General features: G+C 46.5%; 1 protein-coding gene across 1 annotated transcript; it reads right to left on the bottom strand.

Annotated features, from left to right (window-relative positions):
• Window positions 1-2,214: 2,214 nt before the first annotated feature.
• RRM1 (ribonucleotide reductase catalytic subunit M1) lies at window positions 2,215-20,745 on the bottom strand. Its single transcript, XM_054813876.1, has 20 exons — window positions 20,690-20,745; window positions 20,391-20,543; window positions 19,327-19,415; window positions 17,372-17,549; window positions 16,776-16,876; window positions 16,070-16,129; window positions 14,694-14,733; window positions 13,630-13,792; window positions 12,904-13,045; window positions 12,180-12,263; window positions 11,372-11,533; window positions 10,702-10,781; window positions 10,031-10,232; window positions 8,840-8,989; window positions 7,631-7,852; window positions 7,158-7,234; window positions 6,190-6,325; window positions 4,852-4,947; window positions 3,807-3,995; window positions 2,215-3,470 (listed from the first exon to the last, which is right to left on the bottom strand). Exons 2-20 carry the CDS (start codon window positions 20,407-20,409, stop codon window positions 3,282-3,284), a joined length of 2,379 nt encoding a protein of 792 aa, XP_054669851.1. The 5' UTR covers window positions 20,410-20,543; window positions 20,690-20,745; the 3' UTR covers window positions 2,215-3,281.
• Window positions 20,746-20,917: the final 172 nt, after the last annotated feature.

Raw genomic sequence — 20,917 nt, 5'->3', positions numbered from 1 at the left:
GAGCAAATCTGACCCCACGCAAGCAACGACAGAGTGCTTCCCCGGCTAGCACCAGCAGTTGGGGGATTAAGGGAACAGCAACAGGAATACGTGGTTGGTCTCTAAGGAAGTAACTGTTTGTCACAACAGTACATGCAGCAGAAGACAGCCCAAGGGCCAGGCAAGTGGTTAAGGACGAATTGCGTATGGGAGAGAGACGGTGGCTCCTGAGAGTCCCCCCACCCTCCAAAAGGAGCATCAGCATTTAGCACAACTCTCATCGCCCACTCCAGCCCCTCTCGAACTGCCTCTCCTGACTAGCAGGAAGCACAAGTCCTCTTCACTCTTCCCCCAGGAGACCAGATCATGCAGGAGTGCTGATTTCAACAGCACTCATGTTTAGGAGTGCCTCAAAGAGAGGCGGCAGCAACAACAAACTGCAAGAACAAGGAGAGTCTAGACTGCAGGGTCCCCTGGCAGCTACGCCCGTTTACACAGGAGTTACACGAACGGTGCGTTATCCAGTTACACCTGACCCCATCTCCTTGCCATGCTCAAGAAGCAAAGGCTCGTTTGAGTGACAGCTGACTGCTGACCTGGCTGCGGAAGACATGCTCAGCTTTGTGCGGTCCTGCCTTGACTGCACGAGACCCCACGCGGGACCAGACAGCGGCCGCGGTCTCGACAGCCCAATGTGCACTCTGCTGCCGGGACAGCCAGGGTCAGCGCCAGATGGGCAGGAGCAGCAGAGGGGAAAGGACCGCATCCATTCTCCAGCGGAGAACAGGCACACACAAGCATCTTCTTTGCTTCACTAAGCCCATCCATTGGCCCAAGCAGCGGCTCCTGGGCAGGTTTTTCCTCTAGCCCATCCATACCTTTCCACATACCTGCTGACAGCCTTACACATAGCTTTCCAGTTCTCACCAAGCTCTCCCTGCCACATCCAACAGGTGAGGTTAGCATGTTCTGATGGGGATTCTGCTTCCCCATCACTCCTGCTCCAGCCCTTGCAACTTCTGAACTCTCCAAAACTCACTCGGAAGAGGATTTTTTTAGTCAAAAGGCTCTGTCATAGAACCACAGACTGGTAGGGGTTGGCAGGGACCTCTGGAGATCATCCAGTCCAAGCCCCTGCCAAAGCAGGATCACCCAGAGCAGGTTGCACAGGATGGCGTCCAGGCGGGTTTGGAATCTCTCCAGAGAAGGAGACTCCACAACCTCTCTGGGCAGCCTGTCCCAGGGCTCGGTCACCCGCAGAGGGAAGAAGTTTTCCCTCATGCTCAGGTGGAACTTCCTGTGTTCCACTTGGTGCCCGTTGCCCCTTGTCCTGTCGCTGGGCACCACTGAGAAGAGTCTGGCCCCTTCCTCTTGACACCCACCCTTTAGATATTGATAAGTGTTGATCAGATCCCCTCTCAGGCTTCTCTTCTCCAGGCTAACCAGCCCCAGCTCTCTCAGCCTTTCCTCATACCAGAGATGCTCCAGGCCCCTCCTCATCCTCGCAGCCCTCCGCTGGACTCTCCCCAGTAGTTCCCAGTCTGTCTGGAACTGGGGAGCCCAGACCTGGACACAGAACTCCAGCTGTGGCCTCACCAGGGCAGGGCAGAGCAGAGCAGAGGGGGAGGAGAACCTCCCTCGACCTGCTGGCCATGCTCTTCACACACCCTGGGACACCACTGGCCTTCTTGGCCACAAGGGCACGCTGCTGGCTCACGGATGTCCCCTCAGAATCTTTTCGGTGACACTTCTTGGGCAGCACTGCTGCCAGTAGTGGCGATTAGACACAACTCTTCCTTTGGAAGCAGAGCGTGCCACTTCCCAAGGCCTAAGTGGTGCCCTTCTAAGAGAAATCAGAAGTAGAAGAACTAGGGCGAGCGCTGGACTAGAAAACAAACCACAAGAGTTGAAGCCTTACCTCTAGCACAGTCCCAGACTCGCCCTGTGAGCTCAGCACAGCTCCTCCACACGTCACTGGAACACAGGCTTAGAGTTACCTTAAGCCCAAACCTTCAAAACGATACACAGACACCCTACTGAGTTAAGCACGGCTGCCCCAGCCGAGGCCGGGTTCTGCTCACACACCTCACGTTACCCCACAGGAGCCTTCAGACAGTTCTGGGGAAGGAGCGGTGTGCAGGGGGTGCGGGGCTCACAAACATGCCCCAGCCTCCAGCTGCTACAATTCACTTTAAATCGGAAAAAAAAAAAGTGTTCCCAAGAGACCACTGCTCATTCCTTTGACAGTCCACATTTTATTGAGTTTGGCTGGATTACAGGGTTAGTTGTATGGTACATGAATTCAATAAATATTTAAGAACTGGATGATGAAGCCCCATTGCATTAGAGCAGGGAGTTAAGTACATGGCTAAGTAAAAATGTATTATTGTTGTTAAAGGATCAAATAACTAGCTGGGTGGACAAATGCAACTCTTGCAGGGAAAAAAAAAAAAAGGCATGTGCAATTCAGACGGCTTTCTGGTCAAGGACAGCGTGGATGCCCATTACCAGCAAACTGACTGATAAATTAGAGTGAGGTTTGAATCCAGAATGAAACGTACTGCAGCAGTTCTGCCATTCCCGGGCCAGAAATGAAAAGGAACATTTACCCAATGCAACACTCGTGCCTCGTCAAGCTGGATGGAGAAGATGAACTCTCCAGGTAGCTACGCTCCTACCACCAGTCTGCTCCTTCAAAAAGCTTTTTGGAAGAGGAGGAGGGGGTGAGGAGTATAAGAAATGGTGGGAGAAGGGTCTCACTGGCAGATGTGCTGCCGCACTCCAGCTTTCTAAGCTTAACAGAAATCGTGCCTTTGCCACGACAGACAGCACAGGAAGCGCACAACTCACCTAGCCTAGGGATGTTTTCCTGCTGTCTTATCACAGCAAAGGAAAAGGTATCAGTCAGGTCCACTTCCTTCTCTGAAGATATGAGTAACAGTCTTTAATAAATGAAAAGAACTGTCTGAAGTCCCCAGGACAGTTCTTTAAGGTAAAGTGGCACGAGCACCTTCCCTGTCTGTTCAGGAGAAGTCCTGCCTATGGGGTTCAATGTAAGACGATTCAAGAGCACTTAAGTTTCCAGGAAGCCCAGCTACTAAAGCAATATACAAACTTCTTATGCACCCTATCCATACCTGTGCACCAATCCCCAACAGGATGGGGAAGCTACAACACTACGGTGATCACCCCTCCACCCCCTGCCACAGTTCCAGCAAGCCTCTACATCCTGAGGTTACACTTCTATCTTAGAAGGGCTCCAGCCAGGTGGAAAGGCTTTGCTGGCACTGCAGGGTGGATCATTAGGAGCCACACATCATACACTCATCCCGGTTCTCCAGGGAGCACACCATGGCTGCTTTATTCCTCTCCTTCTCTTCCTCTTCCTTGGAGGCTTTCTCCCGCTCTCTGAGTTTCTCTTTGTTCAGGGTGAACTGGATGGGGTTAGCAGCTGGTTTTGTCCTCAGATAGTACATGCCAGTCTTCAGACCCTGCAGAGCAAAAGCATGACCCTAAGAGCTGGAACCAGCTGGAGGTCAGGCAAGCAACACAGCCAAATCCTGAACTGCTGAGGCTGACCTCCCTTAATCCGTACCACTGTATCGGCCTCACAGCCATGTCCAGAAGTCAGGATTAATGGGTGCAACGCTGCGAGCATCCACAGCTTTATTGCTCTAGAGAGATATTCCACCGGTAAGACAGGATTCTTGGAAGGAAACGACCATTTGCCCTTCTAAGAATCAGTGAGACCAACTTTTTCCATGAAAGAACGTATCAGCCCCTGTTTGCTCTCTGTTCTGGACAAGCCCCCTGTCCCGCCCGTGTACCTGCTTCCACCCATAGAAGTGCATGCTGGTGAGTTTGCCGTAGTTGGGTTCTGCAATGTGGATGTTGAGAGACTGGCTCTGATCAATGAAAGCTCCTCTGTCTGCTGCCATCTTGAGGATGGTTTTCTGGGAGATTTCCCACACTGTCTTATAGAGCTGCTTCAAGTCATCAGGAATCTCAGGTATATTCTAAAACAAACAGGAAGAGTTTCCCAATGCAGTGTAACCAGCGACCCCCCAAACATACATATTTATAAAATCAAATTCTTCACCGATTGCTGAGACTTCAGCAATCCTCACTAGAACTAAGGCTTTTTGCAGCTGAACTCCATCACTGAATCCAAATATCCTGTATCTGAAAGCATCCAAGCATAAAGAAACCTTACTTGCTGAAACAGGACAGCATATTCTGGGGAATTTGAGAGACAAAAAAACTGTTTGCAAACAGCCCATTACTGTTTTGTCCTAAGTAGTTGGGAGGTCTTACAAGAAGCAATCCAGCAGCTAGTACCCACCCCAAAATTCCTGACGGGTGGGATGCACTTTGTCAGCATGCATGACTCCAAGCACAACAGTCACAGCAGCATTTCAAACTCCACAGCATAAATGATTCAACCCACACAGACTCTTCTACATGTAACTTCTAGATCTGGATGTCATATACTGAGCTCCTGTCTCAAGCCTACTCCCCGCTAGGAAATTACCCCTTTCTATATGATAAATGGGAATCCAAACATTTGCAGAATCTGCCTGAAGTAAAGCACCCTGACTCGGTATTTGCTTCAGCAAAAATTAGTAGTACATTTCCACTGGGCTTCTCTATTACACGGGCAGGCTCCAGCAGGAAAAAATTACCACCGAGATCAGACACATCCCCTCATATTTCTAATAGAAATGCTACACCTTACAGCTTTTCCTCCCCAGGCTAGTGAGTCACTCGTACACAGCAGAGCTCAAAAGCAGCATGAGGCAAATCAGCTCCCAGCCAGCACTTCCCAGACTAGTAGGAATCCCTGCGCCGTTCTCCCTGGTTTCTCACGCATACCTGGATAGAGCCATTGTGAGCAATGATTTGATTTTTCATCTCTTCATTCCACAGGCCTCTCTCTGTGAGATCTTTCAACAAGTGCGGATTCACAACCTGTAAGGGGCAAAGGCCAAAGAACAAAAGCACTGTATATTCTGCTAAGCCGTACACCCTCATACAGCACAGACAGACCTTCCTAGAAGAGGCAAATCCACCCCAGTGTGCACAGGTTTTTAAGTGGGTAAACAAGACCTTGTACAGTACTGACAAACTTTCACTCTTCAGTCAGCTTTTGCGTGCAGAGGGCCAGAGTAGGCCCAAGGTTAGAACAGGGTAACAAATGTGAGCTGCTGCTGGCCACTGCAGGCTACAGAACGTTGTCTGCAATGCCTGGCTGACACCAACCTGGGGTAAACTAGTAGAACAGTTATGGGAGAAGTTGCTGGATGTTACAACTGTGAAGGCAGAGTGTATGGAACTCCCCTTCATGAGGAATGCCAAAAGCTGTGAAAGGGAAAGATCTTGACTTACAAGGGCCACCGACCACAACCTGAATTACTAAATAAGGGTGTAAACAATCATCAAGACTGGGGTCAGAAGGGGAAGGAACAAAACATGTGCAAGCTGTTTATTTGGAGGAAAAAAAGCAATGAACATTTGCTTGCGAGGACTGTTTGGGGGTACCCTGCACCTGACCTACACAGTGCAGCAGGTTAGTAAACCTGTTGTTCTGACCACACCACACGTCTGATTTGGTCATGCAGGCAGGAGGAAATGGAGTGCTTACCCCAACATCCATGAGGGGACGTGCCAGGGGGATGTAGGACAGACCAGGCCTCCCTAACAGTCAGATATTCCCCTTGTCTCATATAGAGCTCTTTGCTAACTCCAGCCTCCAGAACTCAAACTCCTCCCTCAATGACAGACCCCTACAGCTTTGACATGACCTCTTCAGATTTGTTTGGGGCTTTACATACAGCTCTTTCCTCTGGCCTGGGCAAAGCAGCACTGTGCTCTCAGTTACTCTTCGCACAGCATGCATGTCAATAATTTCACTAATCATCACTCATTTAGCAAGTATTCCTGCAGGCCATCTTGAGGCCCCATGAAGAGAGAAAAGCAGCACTTCTTTACCATTTTGCATATTCCACAATGCCTGTTCTGGAATAGGTAAAACTGCACTACTACAGCACATAGTACAGGCTAGATGTTCCCCTTGGCGCTTTTGGCTTTCGACATAAACATCTAACTGAACTGAGTTACCAAGTGCGTGGCCTCCATCTGGTCTGTCTTAGCAGTGAAAGTCATCAAAGACACAAAACCAGAAAAGCTCTTTCCCATAGCTGCCTCGCTTACCTGAAACTCTCCCGAGAGGACTCTGCGTGTGTAGATGTTACTGGTGTAGGGCTCGATGGATTCGTTATTGCCCAAAATCTGAGCAGTAGAAGCAGTTGGCATGGGAGAAAGGAGAAGGCTGTTTCTGACACCATATCTAGTAACAAAAGTTAGAAAGCGTCAACCAAGTGAGACAGGACAGAAAAGGCCCAAGAACAGCACAGTTTATACACTGTCTGCTAAGAGGGCCAGTATAGGCAACTCTCAGCTCACACGCTCAGAAATCTCATCTCCTCGGGGTAACCTGCACACCCTCAGATTACCTGCAGTAAAAAAAAAGGAAGCTCCGAAAACTTGTAATGTAGAGCAACATGGAAGCATAACTAAAGTCTTTGCTACTTTCGCCTTTAATCAAAGGCTTTCCCAAATTATTTAGTCATGAGAAAGGGTGCATAGAAAGTCTCTCGGCACACAACTCCACGGCACTCAGGCAAAAACAAAACGAGCAGCCCATGAAGAACCTGAGACTTCTCCATACACGAGCCAGCAGACAGAGTTACTAAACTGAAAAATTAAGACCCACACCAATTGAAGAAATTAATCACAGGCACTTCACGCTGTAATGATTCCTGTCTTCAGGATGTTCAAGGCTCAGCTGCTTTTCCCTGTCAGTGGGGAAAGAGTTCCCAATCCCGGCTGACTCTGTCCCACTCATCACTACATTTGTTTAACTGGAACACAAACCATTCTGCTGATGCATCCAAGATGAAATAAGAGCTCAGCTAAATCAGAGTCTAGAGGGTGGGCTTGTTCTGGCTTGTAAGAACAAAAACGAAAGAAACCATCCACAAAACAATTTTGAAGAAAGATCTACTGGGGCAGGGAACACATAGGACCATTTCAGACTTGCGCCCTATCTTTTGGGTTTAGTCAATGAGAACATATCGAATGCATTTTACATCCAATACAAACTGTGCAAGACTACTCACTTAGCAATCTTCTCCTTTAAAGTCTTCCAGTCCCAAAGATCAGATGGGGTGACATTCCACATGTCATACTGAAGAATCTGAAGAACACAGGTGTAGTCCAAATTAGACAGGGTGCTCTTTTCTCCATGTTTTAGAAATCACGTTGTACATTGGCCGGTTATTCCTAATAACTGTTCTCTACAATTTGGCCTCAGTGAAGCTCCTGTACCATAATCTGACAAACACCCAGACAGGAGAGCCAGCACAGGCTGAGTCTTGCTTTTCTTTTATTGCTCTCTGCACCTCAGATTACCTTACACATTTCTTACTGCACTTAAGCAGCCAAATGATGGAGGAAAACTCCAGCACCATTTGTACCGTTGCAATATTAGCAGCCTAAGGTGTTTCAGTCCTACATCTCCTCCTGTAGCAAAGACCAGGCACGGTCCCATTATCTGCTTTGGCCCTAACACAGGACAGTTCCTGGTACTTACCCCTTTGCTGACAGGAGAACCCTCATATGTTTCATACGGTCCTTGCTCCTTGGCAAGTTCACAGCTGGCTTCCAAAGCACCATAATAAATGGTCTCAAAAATCTGCTGGTTCAAGCGCTGGGCCTCGGGACTTTCAAAGGGGTACCTCATCAAGATGAAAGCATCTGCCAGGCCCTGCACACCAATGCCAATGGGACGATGGCGTCTGTTGGAGCGTTCAGCCTGTGTGGCATTCAAACAAAGACAGTAATTACCTTTAGCAGAACTACATAGAATCATAGAGTAAATTAGGCTGGAAAGGCCCTCTGAGAGAAACTTTCATCTGTACCATTGCCTTAACTTTTATGGGCCGTCCATTCTGCTGCAAGAACCCACCTCCCAATTCTGCCCAGTTCCCCACTGTGTGCTGTTTGGTGAGGCAGGAATCTGAGGACCCAGATTATTAGAAGCAATCACTGATTTTAATTGCTCGACCTGACACACAGAGGGAACCTTGATTTAGAAGTGAACACTAAGCCCTTCCTGAAAAAAAACCAAAACAAACAAATCCCCCCTCAAAAAACCCACCAACAGGCCCACGAAGACACATACATTCAAATTGTACATGCTAGAAAAATCTGATCCTCATCAGGTTTGGCTTCACGCTTTGGGTATTCGCTTATTTCCTCTCCATTGCCCAGCTCTGCTGCTTGCTCTTCTATGTTCTTGCACTGCAACAAACCCTGCTCCCACTGCTCTTCAACAATTACCAACTCTCTCCCCACTTTCCTTCCAGAAAGCAGTCTATGCACCCTCCCAAAAATGGATAAAATCAACAACTCAAGACTGAGTTACAACTTCTAGAGATCTTTCCAGGATCCTTCTCTCTGTTCCACTTTCCACTCTACTCCTAGTGCTGTTCTGTGCCTTATGGAAATCCACACACAGAAAAAAAAAAAATCCAACTGCAGAACCATCAAGGGGAGGCTTTTTCTACAACTGCTTCACTAAGGAATCATTCTGGGTTGAAGCTTAAGAAGTCACTAACAACAGGTCACGTCTGCCAACAGGTAGTTCATGGAACTCCCAACTATTTGCCAAAGCAGGTTTACAAAATCCCCTGCTGATTCCTCCTGCCCCAGACTGAACTGGGTTCGCTTCAGAACAGGCCGTTTGTCACCAGACTCTCAGCACACCTTCAGCCCCGTACCAGCTCAGCACGGCACTCACCTCTGGCACAGGGTAGTAGTTGATATCAATGATTTTGTTCAGGTTTCGGACAATAACTTTAGTGACTTCAGCTAGCTTCTTGAAATCGTATGTATGCTCTGAAGTGACGTACATGTTCAGGGCGATAGAGGCCAAATTACAAACTGCAACCTGTGGAGAAAACACAGTGAAAACAGGCATGCCAGCCAACACCCCACGCAAAAAACCAATCTCAGCCCCAGAGACACAAAGAACCAAGCAACCTATGAGGTTGGAAAAGTGCACTCCTCATTTCTGTACTGTCCTTCTGGAAGGAATATCAATGGTGATATTGATATCTACTAAACATTTTTGAATTGTTCTTACCCTTTCTGCAACTCAGTAGATACCAATACCACCACAGAAATTCAGCCCTCTGGCTTGGTCAATCCTGTTGCCCCTAAGCCATCTTTCCAGAAAACCAGTCTAAGTATCTCTTGTGATGCCAGAGCCAGCAGCGGATCTCAATGAGATCCAGACTATATTATGGCATTTTCTGGAACAATTTTTAACGCTAATATTATTTCCAGCCCCAGAAAAAATAAACAAGCTAATATTTCTTGTGCAGTGCAAGCAGGCAAGACGGGTCTCCATCTCTTCTACTCAGGATTTTACGAATATGCCAAAGAGTGTGAGCTAAAGAACAACTAGCGGCTCAGGCAGTAGAAACAGATACTTTCAGTTCCAACAGCCTCAAGAGCTTTGCTGCACTAGAAATTCCCCATGCTGTACTAGCACTAACTCATTTCTATGTCCTTCCTTCACCTTGGTTAGCAATGCTGCAGTCCAAACACAGCACATCCGTAGAGCACCAAGACAGGATAGTACACAGGGAACTTGGGGGGAATTGTTACTGAAATCTAACTGATGTTTTACTAAATCATTAGCTGAAGGGGTGCTTACATCAGCTACAAGAGCTCACTTCTCCCTCCAGCTTTCAGAGTTTCACTTTGATGGCTATCTTGTTTTATACCAAATCCTCTGTGGGAGTTGGCAGGGAGGGGAAACCCCCAGAGTCAGTGCAAGAGCTGTAAGTACTTGAGTCAAAACATCCCCAGAATTTTCTTAGCTACCTGTTCCCTTCCCCAGCCAACAGTCAGACATATTCTAGAAAGGCGCAACAGGGGCAGTCACAGCTTTCCTGAATGCTACGAGTTCCTGCCCTCCACCTACCTCATCTTTGCTGGTATACTCCACTATTTCTGTACATAGATTGCTGCATTTGATGGTCCCCAAGTTCTGCTGATTGCTCTTCCGGTTGCAAGAGTCTTTGTACAGCATGTACGGCGTGCCGGTCTCTGTCTGAGATTCAATGATAGCATACCAGAGCTGCTGGGCCTTCACCACTCTGCGGACACGGCCTTGCTTCTCATAACTGCAACGGCATATGTAGCTTAACAAATCCCAGGCTCTCCAAAATTAGCAGTGAAAGACAATCATTTTTAACACAACATCAAGTTCTCAGGCAGGTAAGACACCATTCACTTCTGAACTGTGTGAGCTCTGAACTGTCCTTGTTTAAAGGAAATAGAAATCTTTCACTACAACATCCTGTACAACTTGCTCAAAACAAAGCCATCGACTGCTTTAAGTGGGGATCACTTCAGAGTTTCCCTCTCACAAGCTAAACCAATCATTCATGCATAGTTCTATCCTGAACAGGTCATGGTTTGAGGCAAACAGTAAGACAACATTTCCCATCTTTGTCATTTTATCAATCTGATAATGGAACTCACTGACCATTTGTGAGCCAACACCACAAACCTGTGCTTTGGCTCCCAGATACCACACAAGGGCAGTCCTGTGAATGGATGACCACTTCAAAATCTATTCACTTTTCTTACCTCTCATACAGTTTCTCAAATTCCTCTCCCCAAACCTCATCCAGGCCAGGACACTCATTTGGACACATTAAGGACCAGTCCTGCAAGAAGAAAAAATATTCAGAGAAAATCTTTAGGCACCATGTTAATTAAAGGCATTCACCTTCAATAGCAGATCCTGCTGCAAACAGGAACATGCAAACTACACTTCCCATCCTGAAAAACTAGGAACCAACTCTGCCAGCAGACATGGGGAAGACGTTTATCAGACCAGTCAGATTTATTTTAGAATAATATGAGTATTTATGACAAAACTGCATTTTTAGTCCTGAAATGGCTAGTTCTCAAGATTGAACCCATTTCAAAGCAAATACAAGCAGTCATATAAAGACCAATTTACTGAGAAGACTTTGATGGTTTAAGGAAACTCCAGAGTAAAAATCTAGCGTACTAGTATCAGTACTTAAGTCATTGGCTGCAAGATTAAGCACTGAAGCAAAGTATCCCACTGGAGCTCTCCAACTCCATTTTCCACCTGCACTGCCTAGTTCTCAAGTGGGGTGCAGCAGCTCTTTCATGAAGCTCCTCTGCTGCTAGGAAGGCAGCTCTGCAACCCTCCATGAACTCCATCCCCGGCTGGTCACCCAGTCCACCACTCACAGACCTGTTCCGCAGCTATCGAGCTTCTTACCTGGTTCGTTTCAACTCGCTTCATGAAGAGATCAGGAATCCAGAGGGCAAAGAAAAGGTCTCTGGCTCGCTGCTCCTCTTTCCCAGTGTTCTTCTTTAAGTCAAGAAACTCAAAGATGTCCAAATGCCATGGCTCCAGGTAGATGGCAAAAGCCCCAGGTCTCTGACACATAAAACACAGTCAAGATCAGAACAAGCTTCCCTTGAAAATAAAATCTGCACTGCTCCTGAGTGCACACAATACCCTCAGCTACCTGGAGCTTAGTTTGACAGTTGCGTTAAGGCAATTTCAATATGCTTTTTTGTGTTACTGCTGCTCTCACTTATTGGAACTGGGCCATGTTACTAGTTCCAGATTCTCAATAAAAATTACTTAGTACCAAAAATATATTTCCTCTGTGTCAACAGGAGCTTGACAAATCTTAGAGTTACTGAGTCATGCCTCCACTGACCTCTGGACTATCCAAAGCAAAGGATACAGATCCAGAAGCTTTCTACAGCCTTACACCTGAATTCACTACAGGGCGTTCAAGGAGTGACTAATAACCAGCGCAAGAGGCTGATCTAACAGGTGCACATCATGCAGCAGACATATACCAAAAGATACACCTGCATGATAAAATGCATAGTGAAAGGGGAACACCAGAATATCAACAAGAAGGGGGGAAAATGCCCAATTTTCATTATGTGCCATCTACAACCACTTCATCAGCTCACCAATGTTACTGGGTCAATGTTTCACAGGTGTGGAACCTCTCCCTCTGACCTGAGCTTCCCTTCTTCACCCTAATTTAATGGAAAGCCAGTACCTTGTTACCACCTTGATCCACGTAACGGGCAGTGTTGTTGTAGACTCTCAGCATTGGAACAAGCCCATTGGAATTTCCATTTGTCTGCAAAGGCACAGGAAAACCATCAATACTGAAAAGCAAGCGCCTGAAGAGATGGGTCTACATTTTCTGTACGTCTTTCAGCAGTCTGCAAAATTTTCACACTGAAAGCTAGGAACTGACCACCCCAATCCATTATTTGGTAGCTCCTTCCCCCTGCCTTTTTTTAAATAGGCAAAAATGTATATATCAGCTACTACTCCCAAAGTTAATAAAGCACACCTTCTAACTTCTTTCCTCTATATTATGCAACCTAAAGGCCTGCAGAGGTTACATACACTGTGACAAAAAAATTACGTCCACAGATGATCTTGAGCAGTTAGACATACGAAAAGGAAAAGGGCCAATGCACGAGTCTCTGAGCATGTTCATAGGTGGCTAATACATAAATAAGTTGGCATTGTCTGATCAAACAGTGGAATAAGATCCTGTTTTTGGAAGGACTTCTATTAGGAAGCCAAAACACCAAGGAAAACCAAACTTGCTGCCTTTGAGCACACTGAAAAGGTAAAGACTACTGAGCTAGACTAACTGCTGTGTTAAACTGACTCGGTAGAAGCAGCATTGGTTTGGCAACTGAAATATAGACATTTCCTGAAACCGGAAGGTTAACCTTCGCTGGGAACACCATCTGCACCCTTACCCCAGCAATATAGCTGCCCGTGGCTCGGATACAGCTCACTGCGAGGCCAATCCCACCGGCAGACTTTGAGATCAGTGCACACTGCTTCAGAGTGTCATAGATTCCCTCAATGCTGTCATCCTTCATGCACAGCAGGAAACAACTAATGAAAACAAATAGCTTTAGCATACAAAGATTAACACAAAAGAATTCAAGAAGTATTTCACCAGGGCTGCAAAAAAACAAGGGTAAACACTAAGTCTTTAACATGCTACATAAAGCAAATAAATGAAGCAAAATCATAGGTTGCAAAGTGGAATAAAGGACAGTTTTAGAAAACATCATGAGCAACAGTTGTATTACTGATACCTGTGTTAGCAAAGCAAAACATTTTTAAAATCATAGCAGTTATGCTTCCTACTGTAGCATATTTTAGAAAACAACTACCAGGACTCATTTTCTAATCTACAGAAGAATATGCACATAAGTAACTTCAAAATAAAATATAGCCATGTAAGCATTTCCATTAGCTTTAGAAGCTTACAGAAACTGGTGTATTTTTCCCTAAAGACTACACTAGGTATGAGGTTAAATTTGACAGCAGCCTCTCAAAACTTCATAAAACAATCACAGAAACACAGCTACTATTTTTAGAGGTTGTGAAAGCATTTCCTTTGAACAGATCCGATCTCCAAAACTTTGTCATCATCCAGTTATGCATTAAGCAAACCTGAAAGCCAAAGGTACCTGGAAAGCTGAGGCCGGTTGGTGCCTGCGTTGAATAACGTCGGGGAGGCATGGGTAAACCACCTCTCAGACAGCAGGTTGTAAGTTTCAATTGCAGCATCAATGTCATTTTTGTGGATCCCCACAGATACCCTCATCAACATGTGTTGAGGACGCTCAGCAACTAAACACAAAAAGCAAAGGAGAAAAAAGAATGTCAGTGTGACATGTACTATTAGTACAGACAGATGTAGAGAACACAGCAATAAGCTACAAACAACGTGCAACGGGCTACTCAAGAGCCGTAGTTTTCATAGAAACACAGAACAATTCAGGTTGGAAGGAACTTCGGGAGGTGTCTAGTCCAATCTGCTGCTCAAAGAAGAGTCAGCTAAGAGAATCAGATCGGTTTGCTCAGGACTTTATCCAACCAGGCTTTGAAAAACTCAAGGATGGGGACTGCATAACCCCTCTCAAAAACGCGCTCCAATGCTTGACAGTTCTCATGGGGGGAGAAAAAAACCCACCTGTATTAACAGTTAAAATCCAATCAAATATCCAGTTCAGCATCCAATTGCTCTCTAGGTTTATTATATTACAATTAACCTCTCACCCTTCTGGTGTCCTAGGATTTTCACACTAAAGGCCTGCAACAACTGGCACTGATAGCACCGTAGGTCTTTCAATTTAAATTTATTAAAAAGTGCTTAGCATTATGAAACAAGTTGTCAGCTGGACAGGAACTACTTCATCTTCTAAATCCTAGATAAGACGCAGCTTTCAAAGCACTAGGGTCCTTAAAACAGGCAGGTGAGGCACAGCCGTCCAGGTCCCACTGCCATTATTTGGAACACCCAAGTAAACTTGCCACCGTGCTGCTCTTTAATGATCAACTGTTCTTCATGCAAGCGTACTGCTGCCACCAAAAAATGCTAGATTCTTAGGCTAAGGAAAGAAGTTGCACATGCCCAGAGAACACCTACTACAGAAAACTGTGACGTAGCCTATTTACCTCCTCAACCCCTGCTCTGAGCCACGGTCTTGACTATTAAATACTACTTTAAGCTGATACAGACAGTTCTTACCTTTCGAGTTGATTTTCAGCAAGTAGGAACGTTCTAGTGTCTTTAAAAAGAGAGAATGCATTTTAGTAGACATGCAGATTTCAGTTTTTAAAAAAATCCCATTAACTCCAAACTCGAGCGTCTTCATGCTCCTTATCCCAGGCCTCAGCAGAAGCACCAACCCTGCACTCCTCTCCTCCTCGTTAACAGAATAGGACATTAGGTGACTAACGACCGAAAAAACCCAGAAGTCCACTGTAAGCGTGGACTCAGTCCACACTGAGGACTCTATGCTTTGGATTACAGAGCGGCAGGGAGCACGCAGCCACAAGGTTCAACACTACCTCTCCACCCACAGAGAATTAAGGCCAGAAGACAAGGGAGTGCTTGTTTTCCACAACCCCATCCCTCCTTAAATTATTGTTAGTTACACTGCGATAATGCTCTCCAGGCAACCTGTATCACAATGCGCAGCGCCGGGTGTTGAACACACAAATGACAAATATGCCAAGTCCACAACTAGAGCAGGTGCCTTTTAAGCTTGTGCCTAAGGGATTACAGCAGTAATTGCAGGAGGGGATGCCAGGAGTTGCATATCTATACATATAGAAACACCATTCCCCTTCAAGGTCCCCTCTCTGTCCTGGCCTATGCTGTTCCTGCAGCTGCTCTGCTCATTACGCACACTGGTTGTTTCCTCATTGCAGACTATTTCCCCCAAACCAGAGGCTCCCCATCAGCTGTGTTGATGAAAATGCTAGGCAAAGACCCCCAGTTCTTACAGAGATTCACAAGAACCATCTGAAGTACCCAGTGCTATGGAAAAGCCAAACACTCCCCAGCTAACCCTCCAGAGAGCCCAGTGCGTCATGCCCTAAAATGATTCCGCAAAGAACAGCGTGTTATGAGGGCAGCAGGAGGAGCAGATGGTGGGGGCACAGTAGACTGGACTGGTTGTGGGGGAGATGCTCCAACAGCATGGAAGATGACAAACGCGTGGGATAACACACTGAGAACAACTGTTACACAAAACAATGGGGAAAAGCAAAATCCTTTTTTGGTTTATTAAGAGTCAGATTATTTCCTTGAGGAATGGCACGAGCTGTGAAGCTTTCAACAGCATTCAGTGCTATCTGCTGTGAAACAGTCAGAGCCCCACAGTTAAAATACTATAGCATCCAAGGGTACGCAACAAAGCCAGGAAGAAAGTACATAATTCATCCAGTTAAGCAACTGCTTTGTGCAGGTACTCTTCGTTTTTTACACGGCCACTGATGTCCCACCTACTCCAGTGCCCTCCTTGCCCAAATCTAGATGATTCTGCAAGTATTCCCATCCTTCCCAAAAGACTCAGCTCCAGAACAATATCAAAACAGCATGAGTAATGTGCTTTTTACCTTAAAACCAAAATAGTTGTAGGAGAAGTCTCTGTCATAGATAATGGCAGAATTCAGGCGCTGAGAGGAAATAATACAGAGAAAAATTTACATTTACCATCAGGTATTTTGTGCCTCACATTAAGGTATAACAATGCTATCATTGTTTGACATTTCTGGCCTCAAAGGTCTAGTGAAACAGATATCAGACCAGAGGGAATAAAGTAGGGAAGAGCATGTAGCCTGAAACATCAAATGCACAGCTTTAACAATTTTTTTTCCCAAGTACAATGCACAATTGTTAGCTACATTTTACTGAAGTCTAACTAGACACTGAGAAACACAAGATAGAATCAAAATACAAATGTGACTTCCCCATAAGAACACAGACCTGGAACAACTTGAAATCAGAAACCAAACCTTATCTCTCCCTTCTACACACACAAAACAGACTGCTACATCAAAAGGTACTTTTTCCTCAAATTAATTAGTTGTGCTGACCATGACTATGAGGGCATCCAAGAAAACAGATTCTACTACAGAAACATCCTCATATGAAGGAAATTCCTACATCTTCTCTTTTTAACTCTCCAGAACAGAGCAGTTATCACCTGCACTGTTTTCTGCATTGGCTTTTTGTCCTAAAACAGCTTACTTAAGAAAAATAAATTATCTGAACTAGTTCACTGAATTTTTAAAATTTAAAAATGAAAAAAACATTACGTACATCTTTGTTGGCCAGAACTATGTCTAGAGTTTCTTTGGAGATCATTGGTGAGTGCTTCCCATTGTGAGGGTTTATGTAGTTGTAGAGATCGTCCATCACATCTACAACAGAAAGGTATTTAAAAAGAGGGACATCCACAGACCTCCACAGGCATCATCTGTCATTTGTTTTCAAGGATTTAACAGGCAGGACTACCCATCCTTGAAAATAACTCCCTCCAGCTCCACAAACATACAACTTTTCCTCTACCTGCTCAGTACCATTACTAATCAGTTCACCTTAAAAATGCACTTCTCTTACAATGGTTTTTATAGAATTTATAACACATGATAAATGGGAAAGAAAGTGGGTGCAACCTAATTTCCATCAGTTACATTTTTCATCAATCTCTTTATACAGATACTGTTCACAAAACAGGCAATTTCATTTCCCTTGTGACGTGCCTAAAACTCATGTTTTTCATCTCCATGGCATTTTTAGTTAGCCTGGGTGCTTTGTAACTTCTGCTTAAGAAAGAGATTTCCATATTTATAGCCTCTAAAACTCCTACTCTCTTTCTGACTAATTGCTATCCAAGTGCCCCCAAGGAGACTTACCACTGAATACTTTCTTAGTTTCTTTGTGCAAATTGGACACTGCAATCCTCGCTGCCAGAATAGCGTAGTCAGGGTGTTTGGTGGTCAGGGTTGCAGCCGTTTCAGCAGCCAGCGTATCCAGTTCCACCGTCGTGACACCACTGTACAGCCCCTGAATCACTTTCATGGTGATCTGCGCCTGAAAAAGGAAAATTCTGGAGGTTAGCTACCTGTTGTTGGGGGAAAAAAAATCCTGATGTTTCAACCATTTAAGATGTCAGATATGCTTCACTATAAGCAGTACTGTTTACTCCGCTTGAATAGAAAAGCAAATTAAAATATTGAACCCTCTTGGTGAAGTACCAACTCGTAAAATTTTAAAGTAACGCTGCGGCAGAAGGGAGAGTGAGGAAAGAGTGAAGAAAGCAGAAACTGTCAATCTGGAATCATTAACAGTTCTGTCTCTGCAGACTTTCCTAAAGGCTAGAATAGAGTAGCAGCAAAGTTCACTGGGACAAAAGTCAGGTTAAAAGAGTACTTGCTTGGAAGTTTTGAAACTCCAAATGAAGCTTGACTTTATAAATGCCTGATGAGACATGGAAGTGTCTCACTTAAAATCATTTCACAACACGAGCAAAAAAACCCCAACCCTGGAAGGGACACAATGGCTTTTGCTTCATGGCTTAAACTCATCTTCATCTGCCAGTTGGGGCCTTTTGTGGGAAAAGACTTTTGCATCCACCACCTCTGAAGTATTTTCTGCTTTTCCCTCAAGCATTTAGCACTGATCACTACAAGAAAGAGCATATTCTACACTGCAGAAGAGAGGTCTGATCTATTGTGGTAACTGCCAAATACATCTGAAGCGGCAACAGCCTCACAAAACCCGGACATGTAATTTTCAAACCTTAATCTCTGAAAGTAAGCACATTAGGTTAGGGACTTTTAGTATTGGTTTGTAAAGCATCTGGCGCAAGAAGATCCAAGCCCAAAAGGAGAAACTCAATTCCAGGAAGAGAGATGTCACACACTACTGCAGAATTAATAAGAATGCAGTGCTCCATATAAGATTAGCTTCATTATTAGGACAGGGGTATCAAGAGTCAGGAGGACTACGAATCTTGCTTCTGTCCGATCATCAACTCCCTGTGTCATTGAGATCAAGCTGGAATACTTTGCGTTTCAATAAGCAAGTCACTAAGGCTCCTCCTCCTGCTCTCTATCTTTGACTGAAGAGCACTACTTTTTGGTACAGAATGAATGTCAGATATTTTACAGATACAATTTAAGACATGAAAACAGATCATTAGATCTTGGAGATGGGAACAGTCTAAGTTGGCAACTCCAAAGGAACAGACTGGGTCTGCAAATCTGCATAAAAGTCTCACAGAGAGCAATGGATCCATGAGGGAGTCATCCTCTGCACAGGCTTTGGAAGGAGAAGCGTACATGGGCGGGATCCATGCGCACTCAAAATCCTACGCAGCTCGAAAAAAACAAGTTGGGATATTATAGTGACAAGGGGGTTCTGTCAAACAGGAAGGGCACCTTGTTTTATTAAGAGAGGACCAAGAGTTACTTTCCATATCAAGTAGCTTTGCTCAAGCTTTGCAGGTTGAAATTGAGAGCGATCTACCAACACCAAAATATGTGAGCTGGAGCAACAAACAACTCTGTTTTAAGCAGAAGCAGCTCAATCGCTTCAACAATGTTTGAGGTAAAAGCCATTTGCAATAGGTAAACTGATTTACCCCCCCCAGTCTTGGACTCTGTACCTGTGAACCAAAAACTCTCAGAACACAAACAATTAGAAGAAACACATTATGAATACATTTGCCAAGAGTTCCTGTGCAGGCCACCATGCTTGGCTTTTGCCAGGGAGAACAACTGGGTAACACCTGCTCACAACTGTGGCTTTCAGCAGAGACCACCACGAGGGGTAGAAAACAGGACAGCAGGAAAAAGGACAGACTTACGGGATCGACAAAGTCAGCGTTGAGCCCGTAGCAGAGCTTCTGGATGCGCGACGTGATCTTGTCAAACATGACACGCTCTTGGCGTCCATCTGTTGGAGAAGAGGTTCCCGTTACAATTAAGAACCAGTTAAGCACAGCGTCCTCCTACCCAGCACCTCACACAAGGAGCCAGCCCTCTTTTGGGGGAGCTTGGGGTGGGAATGTTCAGGTTCTCTGTTCAGGCCCAAGGAGAAGAGAGGCTATCCCTCCACCTGGGCACGTCCTTGCTGCAGATGATCTACTCTACGTGAGATCCCTCGCTCAGAGGCACCGTCTCAGTATAGCGACGAAAACCAGAGGGCTCACACTGCTTCGAGAGGGGTGTGAGTACCCGCTACAGGGCCAAGAAACTCCCACCCCACCTAAAACTCTGCATAAACCCAGTTCTCAGGATGACCACTGCAGACATGGGGACCCCCCCCCCCCCCCAACGCTGGGGATCCCCCCTCTGGCCGAGCACTCTCCTTTGATCCAAGGTGTGGGAACCAAGCCCAAAGCTCATTGCCATGGGGAGGAGGGGGCAGGGGTGCATCTCCCAAACCAAACTGAGGGGTCTCATCCCTCTCTCTTGGTGTTATGGGGGAGCTCCTTTCCTCCAGGTCTCCCCAGTGCAGATGGGGTGCTATCCCCTCACACTCGGTGCCATGCATGCTGTCCCCAAAGCAGAAGGGATCCCACCTTTCCACACTCGGTGCCATGAGGGACCCCCCCAAAACAGAAGGGAAGGCTATCTGCTCACTTTAAGTGCCATGAGAGGGACCCCCCAAAGCAAAGGGGGGTCCTGTCCCCTCACACCAGGTGCCATGAGAGGGACCCCCCCAAAGCCGAGGGGGGGTTCTGTCCCCTCACACCAGGTGCCATGAGAGGGACTCCCCAAAGCTGAGGGAGTGACCCCGTCTCCCCACACTCGGTGCCATGAGAGGGGACACCCGCAGAGGAGAGGCGGGACCCCATCCCCTCCCCTCGGTGCCGAGGGAAGCCCCCGTGGCCTGTCGGTGCCCCCCGCGGCCGAGGCCCCCCCTCACCCCGCTTGACGACGTGCATGGCGGCGGTCGGTGTCCCGGCGCGCAGGTCTCTCAACGGCTCCTCAGCGCCAAGCGCGGTCTAAGCGCTTCCCGCTCCCGCCAACTGCGCTGACCCCGCTGCGCCGCCGTAGGGCTCCACCCCTCCGGCTGAGGCTGCGGGCGACATCTTGGCTCCAGGCACTGCCTCCTTCTTTGTCCCCTTCCCCCACCGCCACGGCTTCAGCACCGTCTTTCACCGTTGCCGGAGACTCGTCCCTCCCTCCATCCCACCGCCCCCCCGTCCTCCCGGGAAACAGCACCCGCCAGGGAAGAACACGCCGCTTGCCCGTTTCCAAGATGGCGGCCGACAGCCCGCCTCCCCGTAGAAGGAGGCGGAGGGACAGGAAAGGGCGGTTCACGCCGGCGCGAGAGCGCGACGTACGGAGCCCGCGAATGGACAAAACGCCTTCGTCCTGCGATAAGCAGTATAACAATAACAATGGCAATTATAATTGTACTAAAGCGAGGCCCGGACATAACACTTAACG

The sequence above is a fragment of the Grus americana genome, chromosome 1 (genome assembly GCF_028858705.1).
Source record: "Grus americana isolate bGruAme1 chromosome 1, bGruAme1.mat, whole genome shotgun sequence".
In the NCBI taxonomy this organism is placed as follows: domain Eukaryota; kingdom Metazoa; phylum Chordata; class Aves; order Gruiformes; family Gruidae; genus Grus; species Grus americana.
This window is presented reverse-complemented; position numbering and strand designations above follow the sequence as displayed.

What these genes read in the sequence shown, in the direction of transcription:
- RRM1 (XM_054813876.1), bottom strand. An exon ending in AGCGAGTTGAAACGAACCAG is followed by an intron (nt 10,782 to 11,371) that starts GTAAGAAGCTCG and finishes TTCTTCTTGCAG; the next exon opens with GACTGGTCCTTAATGTGTCC. An exon ending in ACTTCTATGGGTGGAAGCAG is followed by an intron (nt 3,471 to 3,806) that starts GTACACGGGCGG and finishes TTTGCTCTGCAG; the next exon opens with GGTCTGAAGACTGGCATGTA.